Consider the following 18,110-nt stretch of genomic DNA (forward strand, 5'->3'; position numbering starts at 1 on the left):
ATCTTGAATCTGTAGTAAGTTACGTACTGATTGAGCCCCTTTAAGTTCAATATTGGTCTGACTGAGCCATCCGGCTTCGGGACCACAAACAGACTTGAATAATAACCCTGACCCTGTTGGTGTACAGGGACCGGAATTAACACTGCCGAATCTAGTAGGGACTGAATGGCAATTTGCAAAACCGTCCTCTTGTCGTCCGACAGAGGCAATCCTGTCTTGAAAAACCGCAGAGGCGGAAGACAGTCGAACTCTATTTTGTAACCTTTTAACACTAAATTTCGGATCCAGCCATCCGCGGATGTGTGGAACCACGCTACATGGAACGTCTGAAGGCGTGCTCCCACAATTGGAGAACCGAGATGGGCTGGTAGGCCGTCATGCCACTGGCTTGTCGGTAACCTTAGCGTCTTGGCGAGTTGTGTTGGTTTGATGGAAACCACGTCCGCGACCACGTCTAGCAGGCGTGGCTGATCCTCTGCCACGTCCTCGAAAGGGCTGAGGTCTAAAGGATTTGAACGAAGGTCCAGCGTACCTTCTTCTTGGAACCGGTGGAGGCAATGGTAAGAAAACAGACTTACCTCCCGTAGCCTCCGCAATCCATGCGTCCAATTCTGGACCAAACAACTTCTTTCCATCGTAAGGCAACGCCTCTATACTTCGTTTGACCTCTGCCTCCGCCTGATAAGTACGCAGGTAGAGTGCTCTTCGTGCCGTAATTAGCGACGATGAAATACGAGAAGTGAGCTGACAGACGTCAGTAGACGCTGTACAGAGATACTCTACAGCCTCAATCATTTGATTTACAAGAATTATCAGGTTTTCGTCCTGTAAAGCAGATTTGAGTTCTGTAAGCCATATTATGAGCGCCTTAGTGACCCAAATGCCAACCAATCCAGGTCTTAGCATCACACCTGCTGCTACATACATGGATTTTAGCATAGTTTCTATTTTGCGATCTGAAGGATCTTTAAGCGTAGTAGCTGATGGCACTGGTATGGTTAATTTCTTGGTAAGCTTGGACACTGACGAATCAACTATTGGTGGATTCTCCCATGTACACGTTACCGAGTCTGGAAACGGATAACTAGACTTAAATCTGCGAGGTATAGAAAACCGTTTATCTGGATTCTGTCGTGTTTCTACTAGCATCTGATTTAGAGAATCCGACACAGGAAAACTTATTGGCGTCTTCCGTCGTTTAGTAAATACGACCTGATCATTTGTGAGAGGCTGCTCAGCTTCAGGAAACCTTAGAGACTGACGTACCGCTCTGATGAGATCATCAATGCCGGAACTGTTAACCTCCTCGCCATCTGACTCCACTTCGCCCTCATCTTGTTCCGTGAGGTCAGGCATGGAATCGTCAGAATGCAACATAGCAGACACTGGAAAATCATAAGACATATGAAAGTTATCCCGTTTACCCAAAATGGATTTGGACCTTACGCAAGACTGAGACGCCTCCGGTAGTTCTGGCGGTCTCATTCTAGACTCAGATCTTACCGTTTCCCGCTCCTGACGAGCGGCGGTCAATTCTGAACTTAACCTATCCAGTACATTTACTAACATACCCCACGGAGGGTCCGGTGAGGAAATTGGTTGTAAAACAGGAGCAGCAATGGTATTCTGAACCGAATTTACAAAACATACTGTACATGTGGTAGATCCATCCGGTAATACACTGTTACAGACTTTGCAATTATGCTTTTTAGTTTTTGCTGGTGCCTTACTCATTATGGCGACAGACAATACAATACACAAAAAACAGACACCTGCACGACTCAGTAAAATAGCAGTAAGGTGTCTCTGTATATAAATCTGGCCAAGTGCAGTACACGTGGCCAGTACTATGAAATGTGATCCCAAATTCCCTCTAACACCCCTGCGCCTCCGGTGGAGTAGAGATGTAGGACAGGAACGTTCTGGAATCACAGAGGAAGACACAGGAAGCATGATTAATGGCTGCCACAGGAAGCATGGTTAATGGCTGCCATGCTTATACATATAATCACAGTGCATTCCATACTGATGTTATACAGAGTCTCCCTGCCAGCAAAAGCCTCATTATATATTATATATATATAAAATGTGTGGCATTCAACAGCCTGCTGCTGTCTCTTCTCCACCCCCCCCTCGCAGCTGTAGCGTGCAGTGCGGGCCGGGCATCGGGCACCTGATAGAGCTTAGCGCTATGATTACGGCCCCCAGCGGATACAAGCGGCGGCCGGAGCATTGGGAGCAGCGGCGGCGGACCAGACGCGGGGAGCAGATAGCCTGTAGCGGCGGCCGGAGCATTTAAGAAGCGCTGGAGCGGAGACCCGGCGGCCAGCATTACCCGGCGGCCAGCAGCTGAGCGTTACCCGGCGCCAGCCGCTGAACGTTACCCGGCGGCCGGCGCTGCTGCAGCCGCAGCCAGAAAAAACAGCAGCGCCTTCTCCCCTCGTCGGGACGGCAGCGGAAGCTGACCGCCCCGTTCTCACTCTCCTCACATACCTGCAATATCTGTAATGAGGCTCCGACAGGGCTTCTCAGTAAGCGCCGGCCAGCCTGCAGGAAGTGTGTGTGTGTGTGGCTGTGAGGGAGCTCTTTCAGAGAGGCCCGACACGCCCCTGCTGCTATCAGCAGCTGCACTATCCCTGACCCTGCCTTTTGGAAGGGGGAAAGGGATACATAAAATAGAAAAAATAAGAATTTACTTACCGATAATTCTATTTCTCGGAGTCCGTAGTGGATGCTGGGGTTCCTGAAAGGACCATGGGGAATAGCGGCTCCGCAGGAGACAGGGCACAAAAAGTAAAGCTTTTCCAGATCAGGTGGTGTGCACTGGCTCCTCCCCCTATGACCCTCCTCCAGACTCCAGTTAGGTACTGTGCCCGGACGAGCGTACACAATAAGGGAGGATTTTGAATCCCGGGTAAGACTCATACCAGCCACACCAATCACACCGTACAACTTGTGATCTAAACCCAGTTAACAGTATGATAACAGAAGAGCCTCTGAAAGATGGCTCCCTAAACAATAACCCGAATTAGTTAACAATAACTATGTACAAGTATTGCAGATAATCCGCCCAGCATCCACTACGGACTCCGAGAAATAGAATTATCGGTAAGTAAATTCTTATTTTCTCTATCGTCCTAGTGGATGCTGGGGTTCCTGAAAGGACCATGGGGATTATACCAAAGCTCCCAAACGGGCGGGAGAGTGCGGATGACTCTGCAGCACCGAATGAGAGAACTCCAGGTCCTCCTTTGCCAGGGTATCAAATTTGTAGAATTTTACAAACGTGTTCTCCCCTGACCACGTAGCTGCTCGGCAGAGTTGTAATGCCGAGACCCCTCGGGCAGCCGCCCAAGATGAGCCCACCTTCCTTGTGGAATGGGCCTTAACAGATTTAGGCTGTGGCAGGCCTGCCACAGAATGTGCAAGTTGAATTGTGTTACAAATCCAACGAGCAATCGACTGCTTAGAAGCAGGCGCACCCAACTTGTTGGGTGCATACAGTATAAACAGCGAGTCAGATTTTCTGACTCCAGCCGTCCTTGAAATGTATATTTTTGAAGCTCTGACAACGTCCAACAACTTGGAGTCCTCCAAGTCGCTTGTAGCCGCAGGCACTACAATATGCTGGTTCAGGTGAAACGCTGATACCACCTTAGGGAGAAAATGCGGACGCGTCCGCAGCTCTGCCCTATCCGAATGGAAAATTAAATAAGGGCTTTTATAAGATAAAGCCGCCAGTTCAGATACTCTCCTGGCGGACGCCAGGGCCAGTAACATAGTCACTTTCCATGTGAGATATTTCAAATCCACATTTTTTAGTGGTTCAAACCAATGGGATTTGAGGAAATCTAAAACTACATTTAGATCCCACGGTGCCACCGGAGGCACCACAGGAGGCTGTATATGCAGTACTCCTTTGACAAAAGTCTGGACCTCAGGAACTGAGGCCAATTCTTTTTGGAAGAATATTGACAGGGCCGAAATTTGAACCTTAATAGATCCCAATTTGAGACCCATAGACAATCCTGATTGCAGGAAATGTAGGAAACGACCCAGTTGAAATTCCTCCGTCGGAGCACTCCGATCCTCGCACCACGCAACATATTTCCGCCAAATGCGGTGATAATGCTTCGCGGTGACTTCCTTTCTTGCCTTAATCAAGGTAGGAATGACTTCTTCTGGAATGCCTTTTCCTTTTAGGATCTGGCGTTCAACCGCCATGCCGTCAAACGCAGCCGCGGTAAGTCTTGGAATAGACACGGTCCCTGCTGAAGCAGGTCCTGTCTTAGAGGTAGAGGCCACGGATCGTCCGTGACCATCTCTTGAAGTTCCGGGTACCAAGACCTTCTTGGCCAATCCGGAGCCACTAGTATCGTTCTTACTCCGCTTTGCCGTATGATTCTCAATACCTTTGGTATGAGAGGCAGAGGAAGAAACACATACACCGACTGGTACACCCAAGGTGTTACCAGCGCGTCCACAGCTATTGCCTGCGGATCTCTTGACCTGGCGCAATACCTGTCCAGTTTTTTGTTGAGGCGAGACGCCATCATGTCCACCATTGGTCTTTCCCAACGGTTTATTAGCATGTGGAAAACTTCTGGATGAAGTCCCCACTCTCCCGGGTGAAGATCGTGTCTGCTGAGGAAGTCTGCTTCCCAGTTGTCCACTCCCGGGATGAACACTGCTGACAGTGCTATCACGTGATTCTCCGCCCAGCGAAGGATCCTGGCAGCTTCTGCCATTGCACTCCTGCTTCTTGTGCCGCCCTGTCTGTTTACATGGGCGACTGCCGTGATGTTGTCCGACTGGATCAACACCGGTCTTCCTTGAAGCAGAGGTTCCGCCTGGCTTAGAGCATTGTAGATTGCTCTTAGTTCCAGAATGTTTATGTGAAGAGACTTTTCCAGGCTCGACCACACTCCCTGGAAGTTTCTTCCTTGTGTGACTGCTCCCCAGCCTCTCAGGCTGGCGTCCGTGGCCACCAGGATCCAATCCTGCATGCCGAATCTGCGGCCCTCCAATAGATGAGCCCTCTGCAACCACCACAGAAGAGATACCCTTGTCCTTGGAGACAGGGTTATCCGCAGGTGCATCTGAAGATGCGTGCATTGATGTACAGACACCTTTCCTGGTTTTAGGAGATTCCTGACCAGGTCGGATAACTCCTTGGCTTTTTCCTCGGGAAGAAAAACCTTTTTCTGAACCGTGTCCAGAATCATCCCTAGGAACAGCAGACGAGTTTTCGGCATTAATTGGGATTTTGGAATATTCAGAATCCATCCGTGCTGCTTTAGCACCTCTTGAGATATTGCTAATCCCATCTCTAGCTGTTCTCTGGACCTTGCCCTTATTAGGAGATCGTCCAAGTATGGGATAATTAATACGCCTTTTCTTCGAAGAAGAATCATCATCTCGGCCATTACCTTTGTAAAGACCCGAGGTGCCGTGGACAAACCAAACGGCAGCGTCTGAAACTGATAGTGACAGTTTTGTACAACGAACCTGAGGTACCCCTGGTGTGAGGGGTAAATTGGAACGTGGAGATACGCATCCTTGATGTCCAAGGATACCATAAAGTCCCCTTCTTCCAGGTTCGCTATCACTGCTCTGAGTGACTCCATCTTGAACTTGAACTTCTTTATGTACAGGTTCAAGGACTTCAGATTTAGAATAGGCCTTACCGAGCCATCCGGCTTCGGTACCACAAATAGAGTGGAATAATACCCCTTCCCTTGTTGTAGAAGAGGTACCTTGACTATCACCTGCTGAGAGTACAGCTTGTGAATGGCTTCCAAAACCGTCTCCCTTTCGGAAGGGGACGTTGGTAAAGCAGACTTCAGGAAACGGCGAGGTGGATCTGTCTCTAATTCCAACCTGTACCCCTGAGATATTATCTGCAGGATCCAGGGATCTACCTGCGAGTGAGCCCACTGCGCGCTGTAATTTTTGAGACGACCTCCCACCGTCCCCGAGTCCGCTTGAGAAGCCCCAGCGTCATGCTGAGGCTTTTGTAGAAGCCGGGGAGGGCTTCTGTTCCTGGGAAGGAGCTGCGTGTTGCTGTTTCTTCCCTCGACCTCTGCCTCGTGGCAGATATGAATAGCCCTTTGCTCTCTTATTTTTAAAGGAACGAAAGGGCTGCGGTTGAAAAGTCGGTGCCTTTTTCTGTTGGGGAGTGACTTGAGGTAGAAAGGTGGATTTCCCGGCTGTAGCCGTGGCCACCAAATCTGATAGACCGACTCCAAATAACTCCTCCCCTTTATACGGCAAAACTTCCATATGCCGTTTTGAATCCGCATCGCCTGTCCACTGTCGCGTCCATAAAGCTCTTCTGGCCGAAATGGACATAGCACTTACCCGTGATGCCAGTGTGCAGATATCCCTCTGTGCATCACGCATATAAAGAAATGCATCCTTTATTTGTTCTAACGACAGTAAAATATTGTCCCTGTCCAGGGTATCAATATTTTCAATCAGGGACTCTGACCAAACTACCCCAGCACTGCACATCCAGGCAGTCGCTATAGCTGGTCGTAGTATAACACCTGCATGTGTGTATATACTTTTTGGGATATTTTCCATCCTCCTATCTGATGGATCTTTAAGTGCGGCCGTCTCAGGAGAAGGTAACGCCACTTGTTTTGATAAGCGTGTTAGCGCCTTGTCCACCCTAGGAGGTGTTTCCCAGCGCTCCCTAACCTCTGGCGGGAAAGGGTATAATGCCAATAATTTTTTTTTAAATTATCAGCTTTTTATCAGGGGCAACCCACGCTTCATCACACACGTCATTTAATTCTTCTGATTCAGGAAAAACTATAGGTAGTTTTTTTTTTTCTTTTTTTTTTCACACCCCACATAATACCCTGTTTAGTGGTACCTGTAGTATCAGCTAAATGTAACGCCTCCTTCATTGCCAAAATCATATAACGTGTGGCCCTACTGGAAAATACGGTTGATTCGTCACCACTGGAATCAGTGCCTGTGTCTGGGTCTGTGTCGACCGACTGAGGCAAAGGGCGTTTTACAGCCCCTGACGGTGTTTGAGGCGCCTGGACAGGCACTAATTGATTGTCCGGCCGCCTCATGTCGTCAAACGACTGCTTTAGCGTGTTGACACTATCCCGTAATTCCATAAATAAAGGCATCCATTCTGGTGTCGACCCCCTAGGAGGTGACATCCCCATATTTGGCAATTGCTCCGCCTCCACACCAATATCGTCCTCATACATGTCGACACACACGTACCGACACACAGCAGACACACAGGGAATGCTCTAAACGAAGACAGGACCCACTAGCCCTTTGGGGAGACAGAGGGAGAGTCTGCCAGCACACACCAAAAAGCGCTATATATGACAGGGATAGCCTTATAATAAGTGCTCCCTTATAGCTGCTTTATATATATCAAGATATTGCCATTAAATTTGCCCCCCCTCTCTGTTTTACCCTGTTTCTGTAGTGCAGTGGAGAGACCTGGGAGCCGTCCTGACCAGCGGAGCTGTGAGAGGAAATGGCGCCGTGTGCTGAGGAGATAGGCCCCGCCCCTTTTTCGGCGGGCTCGTCTCCCGCTATTTTGTGAATACAGGCAGGGGTTAAAATAAGAATTTACTTACCGATAATTCTATTTCTCGGAGTCCGTAGTGGATGCTGGGGTTCCTGAAAGGACCATGGGGAATAGCGGCTCCGCAGGAGACAGGGCACAAAAAAGTAAAGCTTTACTAGGTCAGGTGGTGTGCACTGGCTCCTCCCCCTATGACCCTCCTCCAGACTCCAGTTAGGTACTGTGCCCGGACGAGCATACACAATAAGGGAGGCATTTTGAATCCCGGGTAAGACTCATACCAGCCACACCAATCACACCGTACAACTTGTGATCTAAACCCAGTTAACAGTATGACAACAGAAAGGGCCTCTTAAAGATGGCTCCTTAACAATAACCCGAATTAGTTAACAATAACTATGTACAAGTATTGCAGATAATCCGCACTTGGGATGGGCGCCCAGCATCCACTACGGACTCCGAGAAATAGAATTATCGGTAAGTAAATTCTTATTTTCTCTATCGTCCTAAGTGGATGCTGGGGTTCCTGAAAGGACCATGGGGATTATACCAAAGCTCCCAAACGGGCGGGAGAGTGCGGATGACTCTGCAGCACCGAATGAGAGAACTCCAGGTCCTCCTTTGCCAGGGTATCAAATTTGTAAAATTTTACAAACGTGTTCTCCCCCGACCACGTAGCTGCTCGGCAGAGTTGTAATGCCGAGACCCCTCGGGCAGCCGCCCAAGATGAGCCCACCTTCCTTGTGGAGTGGGCTTTTACAGTTTTAGGCTGTGGCAGGCCTGCCACAGAATGTGCAAGTTGAATTGTGTTACAAATCCAACGAGCAATCGACTGCTTAGAAGCAGGTGCGCCCAACTTGTTGGGTGCATACAATATAAACAGCGAGTCAGATTTTCTGACTCCAGCCGTCCTTGCAATGTATATTTTTAAGGCTCTGACAACGTCCAACAACTTGGAGTCCTCCAAGTCGCTAGTGGCCGCAGGCACCACAATAGGTTGGTTCAGATGAAATGCTGATACCACTTTAGGGAGAAAATGCGGACGAGTCCGCAGTTCTGCCCTATCCGAATGGAAGATTAGATAAGGACTTTTATAAGATAAAGCCGCCAATTCAGATACTCTCCTGGCAGAGGCCAGGGCTAGTAACATAGTCACTTTCAATGTGAGATATTTCAAATCCACCTTTTTCAATGGTTCAAACCAATGGGATTTGAGGAAATCTAAAACTACATTTAGATCCCACGGTGCCACCGGAGGCACCACAGGAGGCTGTATATGCAGTACTCCCTTGACAAAAGTCTGGACCTCAGGGACAGAGGCCAATTCTTTTTGGAAGAATATTGACCGGGCCGAAATTTGAACCTTAATGGATCCCAATTTGAGACCCATAGATAATCCTGATTGCAGGAAATGTAGGAAACGACCCAGTTGGAATTCCTCCGTCGGAACCCTCCGATCCTCGCACCACGCTACATATTTTCGCCAAATGCGGTGATAATGTTTCACGGTGACTTCCTTCCGTGCCTTAATCAAGGTAGGAATGACTTCTTCTGGAATGCCTTTCCCTTTTAGGATCTGGCGTTCAACCGCCATGCCGTCAAACGCAGCCGCGGTAAGTCTTGAAAAAGACAGGGACCCTGCTGTAGCAGGTCCCTTCTCAGAGGTAGAGGCCACGGTTCGTCCGTGAGCATCTCTTGAAGTTCCGGATACCAAGTCCTTCTCGGCCAATCCGGAACCACTAGTATTGTTCTTACTCTTCTTTGCCGTATGATCTTCAATACCTTTGGTATGAGCGGCAGAGGAGGAAACACATACACTGACTGGTACACCCAAGGAGTTACCAGTGCGTCCACAGCTATTGCCTGTGGATCTCTTGACCTGGCGCAATATTTGTCCAGTTTCTTGTTGAGGCGAGACGCCATCATGTCTACAATTGGTCTTTCCCAACGGTCTATTAACATGTTGAAGACTTCTGGATGTAGACCCCACTCTCCCGGATGAAGATCGTGTCTGCTGAGGAAGTCTGCTTCCCAGTTGTCCACGCCCGGGATGAACACTGCTGACAGTGCTATCACGTGATTCTCCGCCCAGCGAAGAATCTTGGCAGCTTCTGCCATTGCACTCCTGCTTCTTGTGCCGCCCTGCCTGTTTACATGGGCGACCGCCGTGATGTTGTCCGACTGAATCAACACCGGCTTTCCTTGCAGGAGAAGTTCCGCCTGGCTTAGAGCATTGTAGATTGCTCTTAGTTCCAGAATGTTTATGTGAAGAGACTTTTCCAGACTCGTCCATACTCCCTGGAAGTTTCTTCCTTGTGTGACTGCTCCCCAGCCTCTCAGGCTGGCGTGCATGGAATCTGCCGAATGGAATTGCTTCGTAAGAAGCCACCATTTTTCCCAGGACTCTTGTGCATTGATGTACTGTCACTTTTCCTGGTTTTAGGAGGTTCCTGACCAGATCGGATAACTCCTTGGCTTTTTCCTCTGGAAGGAAAACCTTTTTCTGAACCGTGTCCAGAATCATTCCTAGGAACAGCAGACGAGTTGTCGGGATTAAATGGGATTTTGGAATATTCAGAATCCACCCGTGTTGTCTTAGCACCTCTTGAGATAGTGCTAAAGCTGTCTCCAGCTGTTCTCTGGACCTTGCCCTTATTAGGAGATCGTCCAAGTATGGGATAACTAATACGCCTTTTCTTCGAAGAAGAATCATCATCTCGGCCATTACCTTGGTAAAGACCCGAGGCGCCGTGGACAATCCGAACGGCAGCGTCTGAAACTGATAGTGACAGTTTTGAACAATGAACCTGAGGTACCCTTGGTGTGCGGGGTAAATCGGAACGTGTAGATACGCATCCTTGATGTCCAAGGATACCATAAAGTCCCCTTCTTCCAGGTTCGCTATCACTGCTCTGAGTGACTCCATCTTGAACTTGAACTTTTTTATGTAGAGGTTCAAGGACTTCAGATTTAGAATAGGCCTTACCGAGCCATCCGGCTTCGGTACCACAAATAGAGTGGAATAATACCCCTTTCCTTGTTGTAATAGGGGTACTTTGACTATCACCTGCTGAGCGTACAGCTTGTGAATGGCTTCCAACACCCTCTCCCTTTCGGAAGAGACGGTTGGTAAGGCAGACTTCAGGAAACGATGAGGAGGATCCGTCTCTAATTCCAACCTGTACCCCTGAGATATTATCTGCAGGATCCAGGGGTCTACCTGCGAGTGAGCCCACTGCGCGCTGTAATTTTTGAGACGGCCCCCCACTGTCCCCGAGTCCGCTTGAGAGGCCCCAGCGTCATGCTGAGGTTTTTGCAGGAGCCGGGGAGGGCTTCTGTTCCTGGGAAGGAGCTGCCTGTTGGTGTCTCTTCCCTCTTCCTCTGCCTCGTGGCAGGTACGACAAGCCCTTTGCTCTCTTATTTTTGTAGGAGCGAAAAGGCTGCGGTTGAAAGGTCGGTGCCTTTCTCTGTTGGGGAGTGACTTGAGGTAAAAAAGTGGATTTCCCGGCAGTAGCCGTGGCCACCAAGTCTGATAGACCAACTCCAAATAACTCCTCCCCTTTATACGGCAAAACCTCCATGTGACGTTTTGAATCCGCATCGCCTGTCCACTGTCGTGTCCATAAGGCTCTTCTGGCTGAAATGGACATAGCACTCACCCGAGATGCCAGTGTGCAAATATCCCTCTGTGCATCACGCATATAGATAAATGCATCCTTTATTTGTTCTAACGACAGTAAAACATTGTCCCTATCTAGGGTATCAATATTTTCAATCAGGGATTCTGACCAAACTACTCCAGCACTGCACATCCAGGCAGTTGCTATAGCTGGTCGTAGTATAACACCTGCATGTGTGTATATATTCTTTTGAATAACTTCCATCATTCTATCTGATGGATCCTTAAGTGCGGCCGTCTCAGGAGAGGGTAACGCCACTTGTTTGGATAAGCGTGTGAGCGCCTTGTCCACCTTAGGGGGTGTTTCCCAGCGCGCCCTAACCTCTGGCGGGAAAGGGTATAATGCCAATAACTTTTTTGAAATTATCAACTTTTTATCAGGAGCAACCCACGCTTCATCACACACGTCATTTAATTCTTCTGATTCAGGAAAAACTGTTTGTAGTTTTTTCACACCATACATAATACCCTGTTTTACGGTATCTGTAGTATCAGCTAAATGTAACGTCTCCTTCATTGCCAAAATCATATAACGTGTGGCCCTACTGGAAAATACGTTTGAATTTCTACCGTCGTCACTGGAATCAGTGCCCGTGTCTGGGTCTGTGTCGACCGACTGAGGCAAAGGGCGTTTTACAGCCCCTGACGGTGTTTGAGGCGCCTGGACAGGCATTAATTGATTGTCCGGCCGCCTCATGTCCTCAACTGACTGTTTAAGGGAAGATAAACCATCACGTAATTCCACAAATAAAGGCATCCATTCTGGTGTCGACCCCCTGGGGGGTGACATCTGCATATTTGGCAATTGCTCCGCCTCCACACCAATATCGTCCTCATACATGTCGACACCACGTACCGACACACACCGCAAACTCACAGGGAATGCTCTAATGAAGACAGGACCCACTAGCCCTTTTGGGGAGACAGAGGGAGAGTCTGCCAGCACACACCACAAAGCGCTATATATACAAGGGATATCCTTATATTAAGTGCTCCCTTATAGCTGCTTTAATATATATATATATATATAGCCATTAATGTGCCCCCCCTCTCTGTTTTACCCTGTTTCTGTAGTGCAGTGCAGGGGAGAGACCTGGGAGCCGTTCTGACCAGCGGAGCTGTGACAGAAAATGGCGCCGTGTGCTGAGGAGATAGGCCCCGCCCCTTTTTCGGCGGGTTCTTCTCCCGCTATTTTTCCAGTCAGGCAGGGGTTAAATATCTCCATATAGCCCCTATGGGCTATATGTGAGGTATTTTTAGCCTTGTATAAGGTTTATATTTGCCTCTCAGAGCGCCCCCCCCCAGCGCTCTGCACCCTCAGTGACTGCCCAGTGAAGTGTGCTGAGAGGAAAATGGCGCACAGCTGCAGTGCTGTGCGCTACCTTATGAAGACTGAGGAGTCTTCAGCCGCCGGTTTCCGGACCTCTTCACGCTTCAGCATCTGCAAGGGGGTCGGCGGCGCGGCTCCGGGACCGGACTCCACGGCTGGGCCTGTGTTCGATCCCTCTGGAGCTAATGGTGTCCAGTAGCCAAGCAGCAAATCCACTCTGCATGCAGGTGAGTTTACTACTTTCCCCCTAAGTCCCACGTTGCAGTGATCCTGTTGCCAGCAGGACTCACTGTAAAGAAAAAAAAACCTAAACTAAACTTTCTCTAAGCAGCTCTTTAGGAGAGCCACCTAGATTGCACCCTTCTCGTTCGGGCACAAAATCTAACTGGAGTCTGGAGGAGGGTCATAGGGGGAGGAGCCAGTGCACACCACCTGACCTAGTAAAGCTTTACTTTTTTGTGCCCTGTCTCCTGCGGAGCCGCTATTCCCCATGGTCCTTTCAGGAACCCCAGCATCCACTTAGGACGATAGAGAAATATCTCCATATAGCCTCTGGGGGCTATATGTGAGGTATTTTTAGCCTTTATATAGGTTTACATTTGCCTCCCAGGGCGCCCCCCCCCAGCGCCCTGCACCCTCAGTGACTGCGTGTGAAGTGTGCTGAGAGGAAAATGGCGCACAGCTGCAGTGCTGTGCGCTACCTTTAGAAGACTGCAGGAGTCTTCAGCCGCCGATTCTGGACCTCTTCTTACTTCAGCATCTGCAAGGGGGCCGGCGGCGCGGCTCCGGTGACCATCCAGGCTGTACCTGTGATCGTCCCTCTGGAGCTGATGTCCAGTAGCCAAGAAGCCAATCCATCCTGCACGCAGGTGAGTTCACTTCTTCTCCCCTCTGTCCCTCGTTGCAGTGATCCTGTTGCCAGCAGGAATCACTGTAAAATAAAAAACCTAAGCTAAACTTTCTCTAAGCAGCTCTTTATGAGAGCCACCTAGAATTGCACCCTTCTCGGCCGGGCACAAAAATCTAACTGGAGTCTGGAGGAGGGTCATAGGGGGAGGAGCCAGTGCACACCACCTGATCTGGAAAAGCTTTACTTTTTGTGCCCTGTCTCCTGCGGAGCCGCTATTCCCCATGGTCCTTTCAGGAACCCCAGCATCCACTAGGACGATAGAGAAAATAAAAATAAAAATTCAAAGTAAGTGTGGACTCAGCCACATTAGCTGTTGCTACTTCGAGCACAGAAAAAACACTGAGAGGTACTCGGGGATATGGAGGGGTGGAGTGTTCTAAATTTAAATATTCAGTGCTGTTCCTACGGAAGCCCGTCCATATCCCAAGAGTACTCCAGTGACCCCTAGTGGATGATAAAGAAATGCAGAATGTGAAAATGTTTATTTTAACACGTTTTACATCAATTCCAGTGTTTTAAAGATATATGACAGAAGATAAATAAACATGCTTTGCTTTCAGCATACAGTATATATAAGTAATCTTGGGCACATTGAGTGCAGTGTTAGTAAAAAGGACAAAAAAAAATCAATTCCATGAATGTAAAAAATTTTGGGGGTTCTTTCAAAAGAGAAACAAAGTTCACACAAATAAATGACTGGTCTGATTGTTTAGTTCAGTGGTTCCCAAACTTTGTTGAATCATGGCACCCTAGAGTATCAACTATTTTTTTCATGGCAAACCAAGGATAAAAGATTTTTATTGATATATTTGCAAAAAAATATTAACTTAAGTAAATTTTGCCTACCTATCATCCTTCGGTTGTTATGTGGTGGTGTACAGACTTGTACCTCTGACTATCCACATGTTTTATGGTGGTCAGCCACCAGCACTGTTTTTTTTCTATCACTTTCACCATGGTTGATTTTGTCCTGAACCACCAACCCAAGGCATACCTGCTAGACCCTCGCAGCAGCCCAGGGTGACTGGGCACACAGATTGGAAACCACTGGTCTAGTTTATATGAAACATTTATTTTATAACTACACACACTGAAGGGGTTACTGTAATAAATAAGCCTGGTTAAGGCATGATTTTTCTTCTTTGTAAAATGTATGTTCCAGACAACAGACAAAGACTGCTTAGTCTCTGTGCCATGACCTCACCTTTTCCATGGTGGTCCAAGCCTGACGTAATGGAGTGGTGAAACAGTTTGGGAGTGGACCACCCTCCCTGCAAATGTTGGACTCAATTTCCAGCCGGACAGAGTCATCAAAGCCTAAAGGGTGTGTTGCTTGTAGGGAAAAATACCTAGACGTGAAGAAGAAGAAGAAATGCTTCAGATACGGAGAGCATCAAATATGGTTATAGATCATGCACAGTTAATAAGAGTAGATCTGTGTTTAGTTTTCAATCAAACACAACCCATAACTGAAGGGAATAAAGGACACCGCAAGTATAGAAAATGTATTTGCTTTTATTATATTACATTTGTTGTGAGATTTTGGTGTACATGGGTTTGTCCTGGGGTTTATAGAATGCCCTTGCTTCTGATAAGGCAGAAAATATGCCAGATAAACCACACAGCACTGGCCCATAGGCTTGATCATGATCAGTGCAAACATATTGCGTTTGTATGTCCTCCCCGTGTTTGCATTGTTTCTTGCTGGGTGCTCTGGTTCTTTTTCCTATTCCAAAAACATGTTGGTAATTAAATTCAGACTCCACTAACCCTAGTGTGTGGTAAGGAAATTAAGAATGTTGGCTCCCAAGGGACAGAGCATTGTATCATGCGATGGCGCTACACACTTAAATAATGATGAGAATAATATTACAGAGAGTGCTGCCTCAGCTGGAGCGAAGAAAGCATTGCTGGACTCTTACATTTATTGGAGAGCCCGCTGTATAAGGAGGATCGCCGGACCCTAAGTGAGCAGTAACACCACACAAAATGGCAACTTACATATAAGATGGAGGTCAACAGTAAATGATCTGTGCACAGTATGCACTGTAATCACCTTTGTGATGGTGAATGTTAAGTTGCTATGCAGTCTTCTATATGCAAGAAAGGCTAATACTTAAGCTCCACATTTTTCCTCTGCACATTCACATTCAAATGTGATATTTATTGTGGATGTCTGCGATTTTCCTCTAACATGAAAGATTCTGTGCCAACCTTATAATACTGTCTGTAAGGCACAATGCTTACTTATCATAGAGGATCATTGCGTCATTCTGAGCCTCCTGCCCATCATACTGCCCGTTCTTAGCGGCAAGCTGGGACTGGAAGTTGTCGGCGGCCAGCCAGAACTGTAATATATTCACTGCGTCTTCTTTCTCCATATACTGTTATAAAGAAATCAACAAAACAGTTACCACCTTTAAAAAGGAAAAAATACTATACTGCATATAAAGCATACTATATAGATAGGTTTGTGCACTATGCAAGCTCACTTATGAAATGGGTCAAGTGCCTAAATGGCACTACAGGTGGCAAATTGGTCCAAATAACAAATGTGTGTCTGGGAATGACCACTTTAAATGTAGTAATGTGCAGAGACTTTATCAGAATAGTTACAATTAGACGTTGGTATGTTCTGCCACAGACACGAAAAGTCACAACAGATCACCTTATAAGTGACAAAAGTAGGAATGATGATAGATCTGGCTTGATAGGAAATAATGATACCAACAGAAAGTTTGTTGCTGCGATCTGGTATACATGGCAATAAACATCTGGATTTAGCCCACAGGGTGAAAAGGAACCCTTACCTCTGAGTAATAAAAGAGAGCTGATTCACAGAACAATATATCCGACAGGTAAACCGTTCCACTGGTCAACACCTCTATCTGGTATTTACAGAAATGCTGACTTCGCAAGAATTCAGAAAAGTGCCTGTATAATGGTGAGAAACAGGTCATTAGCATCCATACTTTGCTGTGTAATGCAGGCCATACACTGGATCTGATTCAAGGGTGGATGCAGATCCTGCCACGGCTGCGTCTTTGTATGCAGTGCAACTGCAAGTTTCTGCTAATGCCACAGCCAATTGGATTTGTACAGACACCTACCGGCAGTCACTAGTTCACCGCTACATTTAAAAAGTTGCACCATAGTTCTCAGAATCCTACAGTTGCTCAGAATGTTCGCTGATACATCACCGCCGGCACCACTGCACCCTCCTGTTGCCAAATCTGTTCTGTGACCACCGTCGGTAACCATCACGCAGCAGTCAAAATGCCGGCGGTCGGGATCCTTGAATTCAGGATACCAACGCCGGAATCCCGACAGCCGACAACTTGCCAATGAGCGCCATACTGACACTCGCCCCTAATTCCCGCTCGGTTGGTACGTCCACACCACCAACCGAGTGGGAAAAAAACATGTAGCGAGCAAAGTTAACCACCGGGAATGCAGTGCAGCGAGCCCGCAAGGGAACTCGCTGACGGTACTCCGGCAGACAGGATGCCGCTGTCTGTATACTGACAAACGGCATCCCGTCTGCCAGTATATCATACCGGACCACAGACATCAGGCCAATTACCTGACAGTATCAAATACTGGTCTCATCTGTCTGATGGTGGCTTTACTTACTTACTTTCAGATCAGGGCAGCAGTTAGGATTCCTCATGCCCGACAGAGGAATAATTACTACTCAGTCATGGCCATACACTGTACAATTATTTGCTGATCACTGGCTCATTGGACCAATAACTGCACAGTGTGGCAGTCTTAATTTTGTAATGCTAATATGTGTGTGTGTGTGTGTGTGTGTGTGTGTGTGTGTGTGTGTGTGTGTGTGTGTGTGTGTGTGTGTGTTGCATAGCTTAGATCTGAGCAAGTCATAGAATTATGAGAAACACACATACAGTACATTCTGTGTTTACGTCACTGTAAATTGGCAAAACACAAGGGCAACTATGCACAGTATATCCATTAGTGGCAAGGATAAGCAGGGGCAACCAAATCCATTAAACCTCTGGTACAACACTACGCACTATTGCAGCTATCCAAGCTTCTGACACTAATAAAGGTTATGCAAATAAGAAAATGATTTGCTCAGTTGCTGAAAAATTATTTTACGATTAAATTTACAAGGGAATAAACAAACATTAACCAACCATTGATGAATGTCCATTGAGCACAATACCAGATATTGGGGGTCATTCCGAGTTAATCGCTCGCGGACGATTTTCGCAGTGCATCGATCAGGTAAAAAAAAAACGGCAAATCTGCGCATGCGTATATGTACGGGTACAAAGAGGATTGGTGATGGGCGATGGATTTAGCGAAGAATCCATTCGCACAGCCGAACGCAAAGTGATTGACAGAAAGAGGGCGTTTATGGGTGTCAACTGACCGTTTTGTGGGAGTGTTTGGGAAAACACAGGCGTGTCCAGGCGTTTGCAGGGTGGGTGTCTGATGTCAAGTCAGGCACCAAATAGACTGAAGTGATCGCAAGGGCTGAGTAAGTCCAGAGCTACTCAGAAACTGCTCAAAATGTTTTTGCTGAGCTTGGCTGCAAAGGCGTTCGCACACTTGCAAAGCGAAAATACACTCCCCCGTGGGCGGCGACTATGCGTTTGCA

General features: G+C 47.6%; 1 protein-coding gene across 2 annotated transcripts in view; it reads right to left on the reverse strand.

Annotated features, from left to right (window-relative positions):
• The window catches only part of AKAP10 (A-kinase anchoring protein 10), a 201,886-nt gene that overhangs the window by 47,734 nt on the left and 136,042 nt on the right, over nt 1-18,110 (reverse strand). For both annotated transcript variants that reach the window (XM_063955810.1, XM_063955809.1), the window contains exons 7-9: nt 16,294-16,417; nt 15,731-15,867; nt 14,688-14,832 (exon numbers count right to left, since the gene is read on the reverse strand). In XM_063955810.1, the coding sequence (XP_063811880.1) occupies nt 14,688-14,832; nt 15,731-15,867; nt 16,294-16,417 (406 nt within the window). The remainder of the gene's footprint in view (nt 1-14,687; nt 14,833-15,730; nt 15,868-16,293; nt 16,418-18,110) is intronic.

Source organism: Pseudophryne corroboree, chromosome 2 (assembly GCF_028390025.1).
Source record: "Pseudophryne corroboree isolate aPseCor3 chromosome 2, aPseCor3.hap2, whole genome shotgun sequence".
NCBI lineage: Eukaryota > Metazoa > Chordata > Amphibia > Anura > Myobatrachidae > Pseudophryne > Pseudophryne corroboree.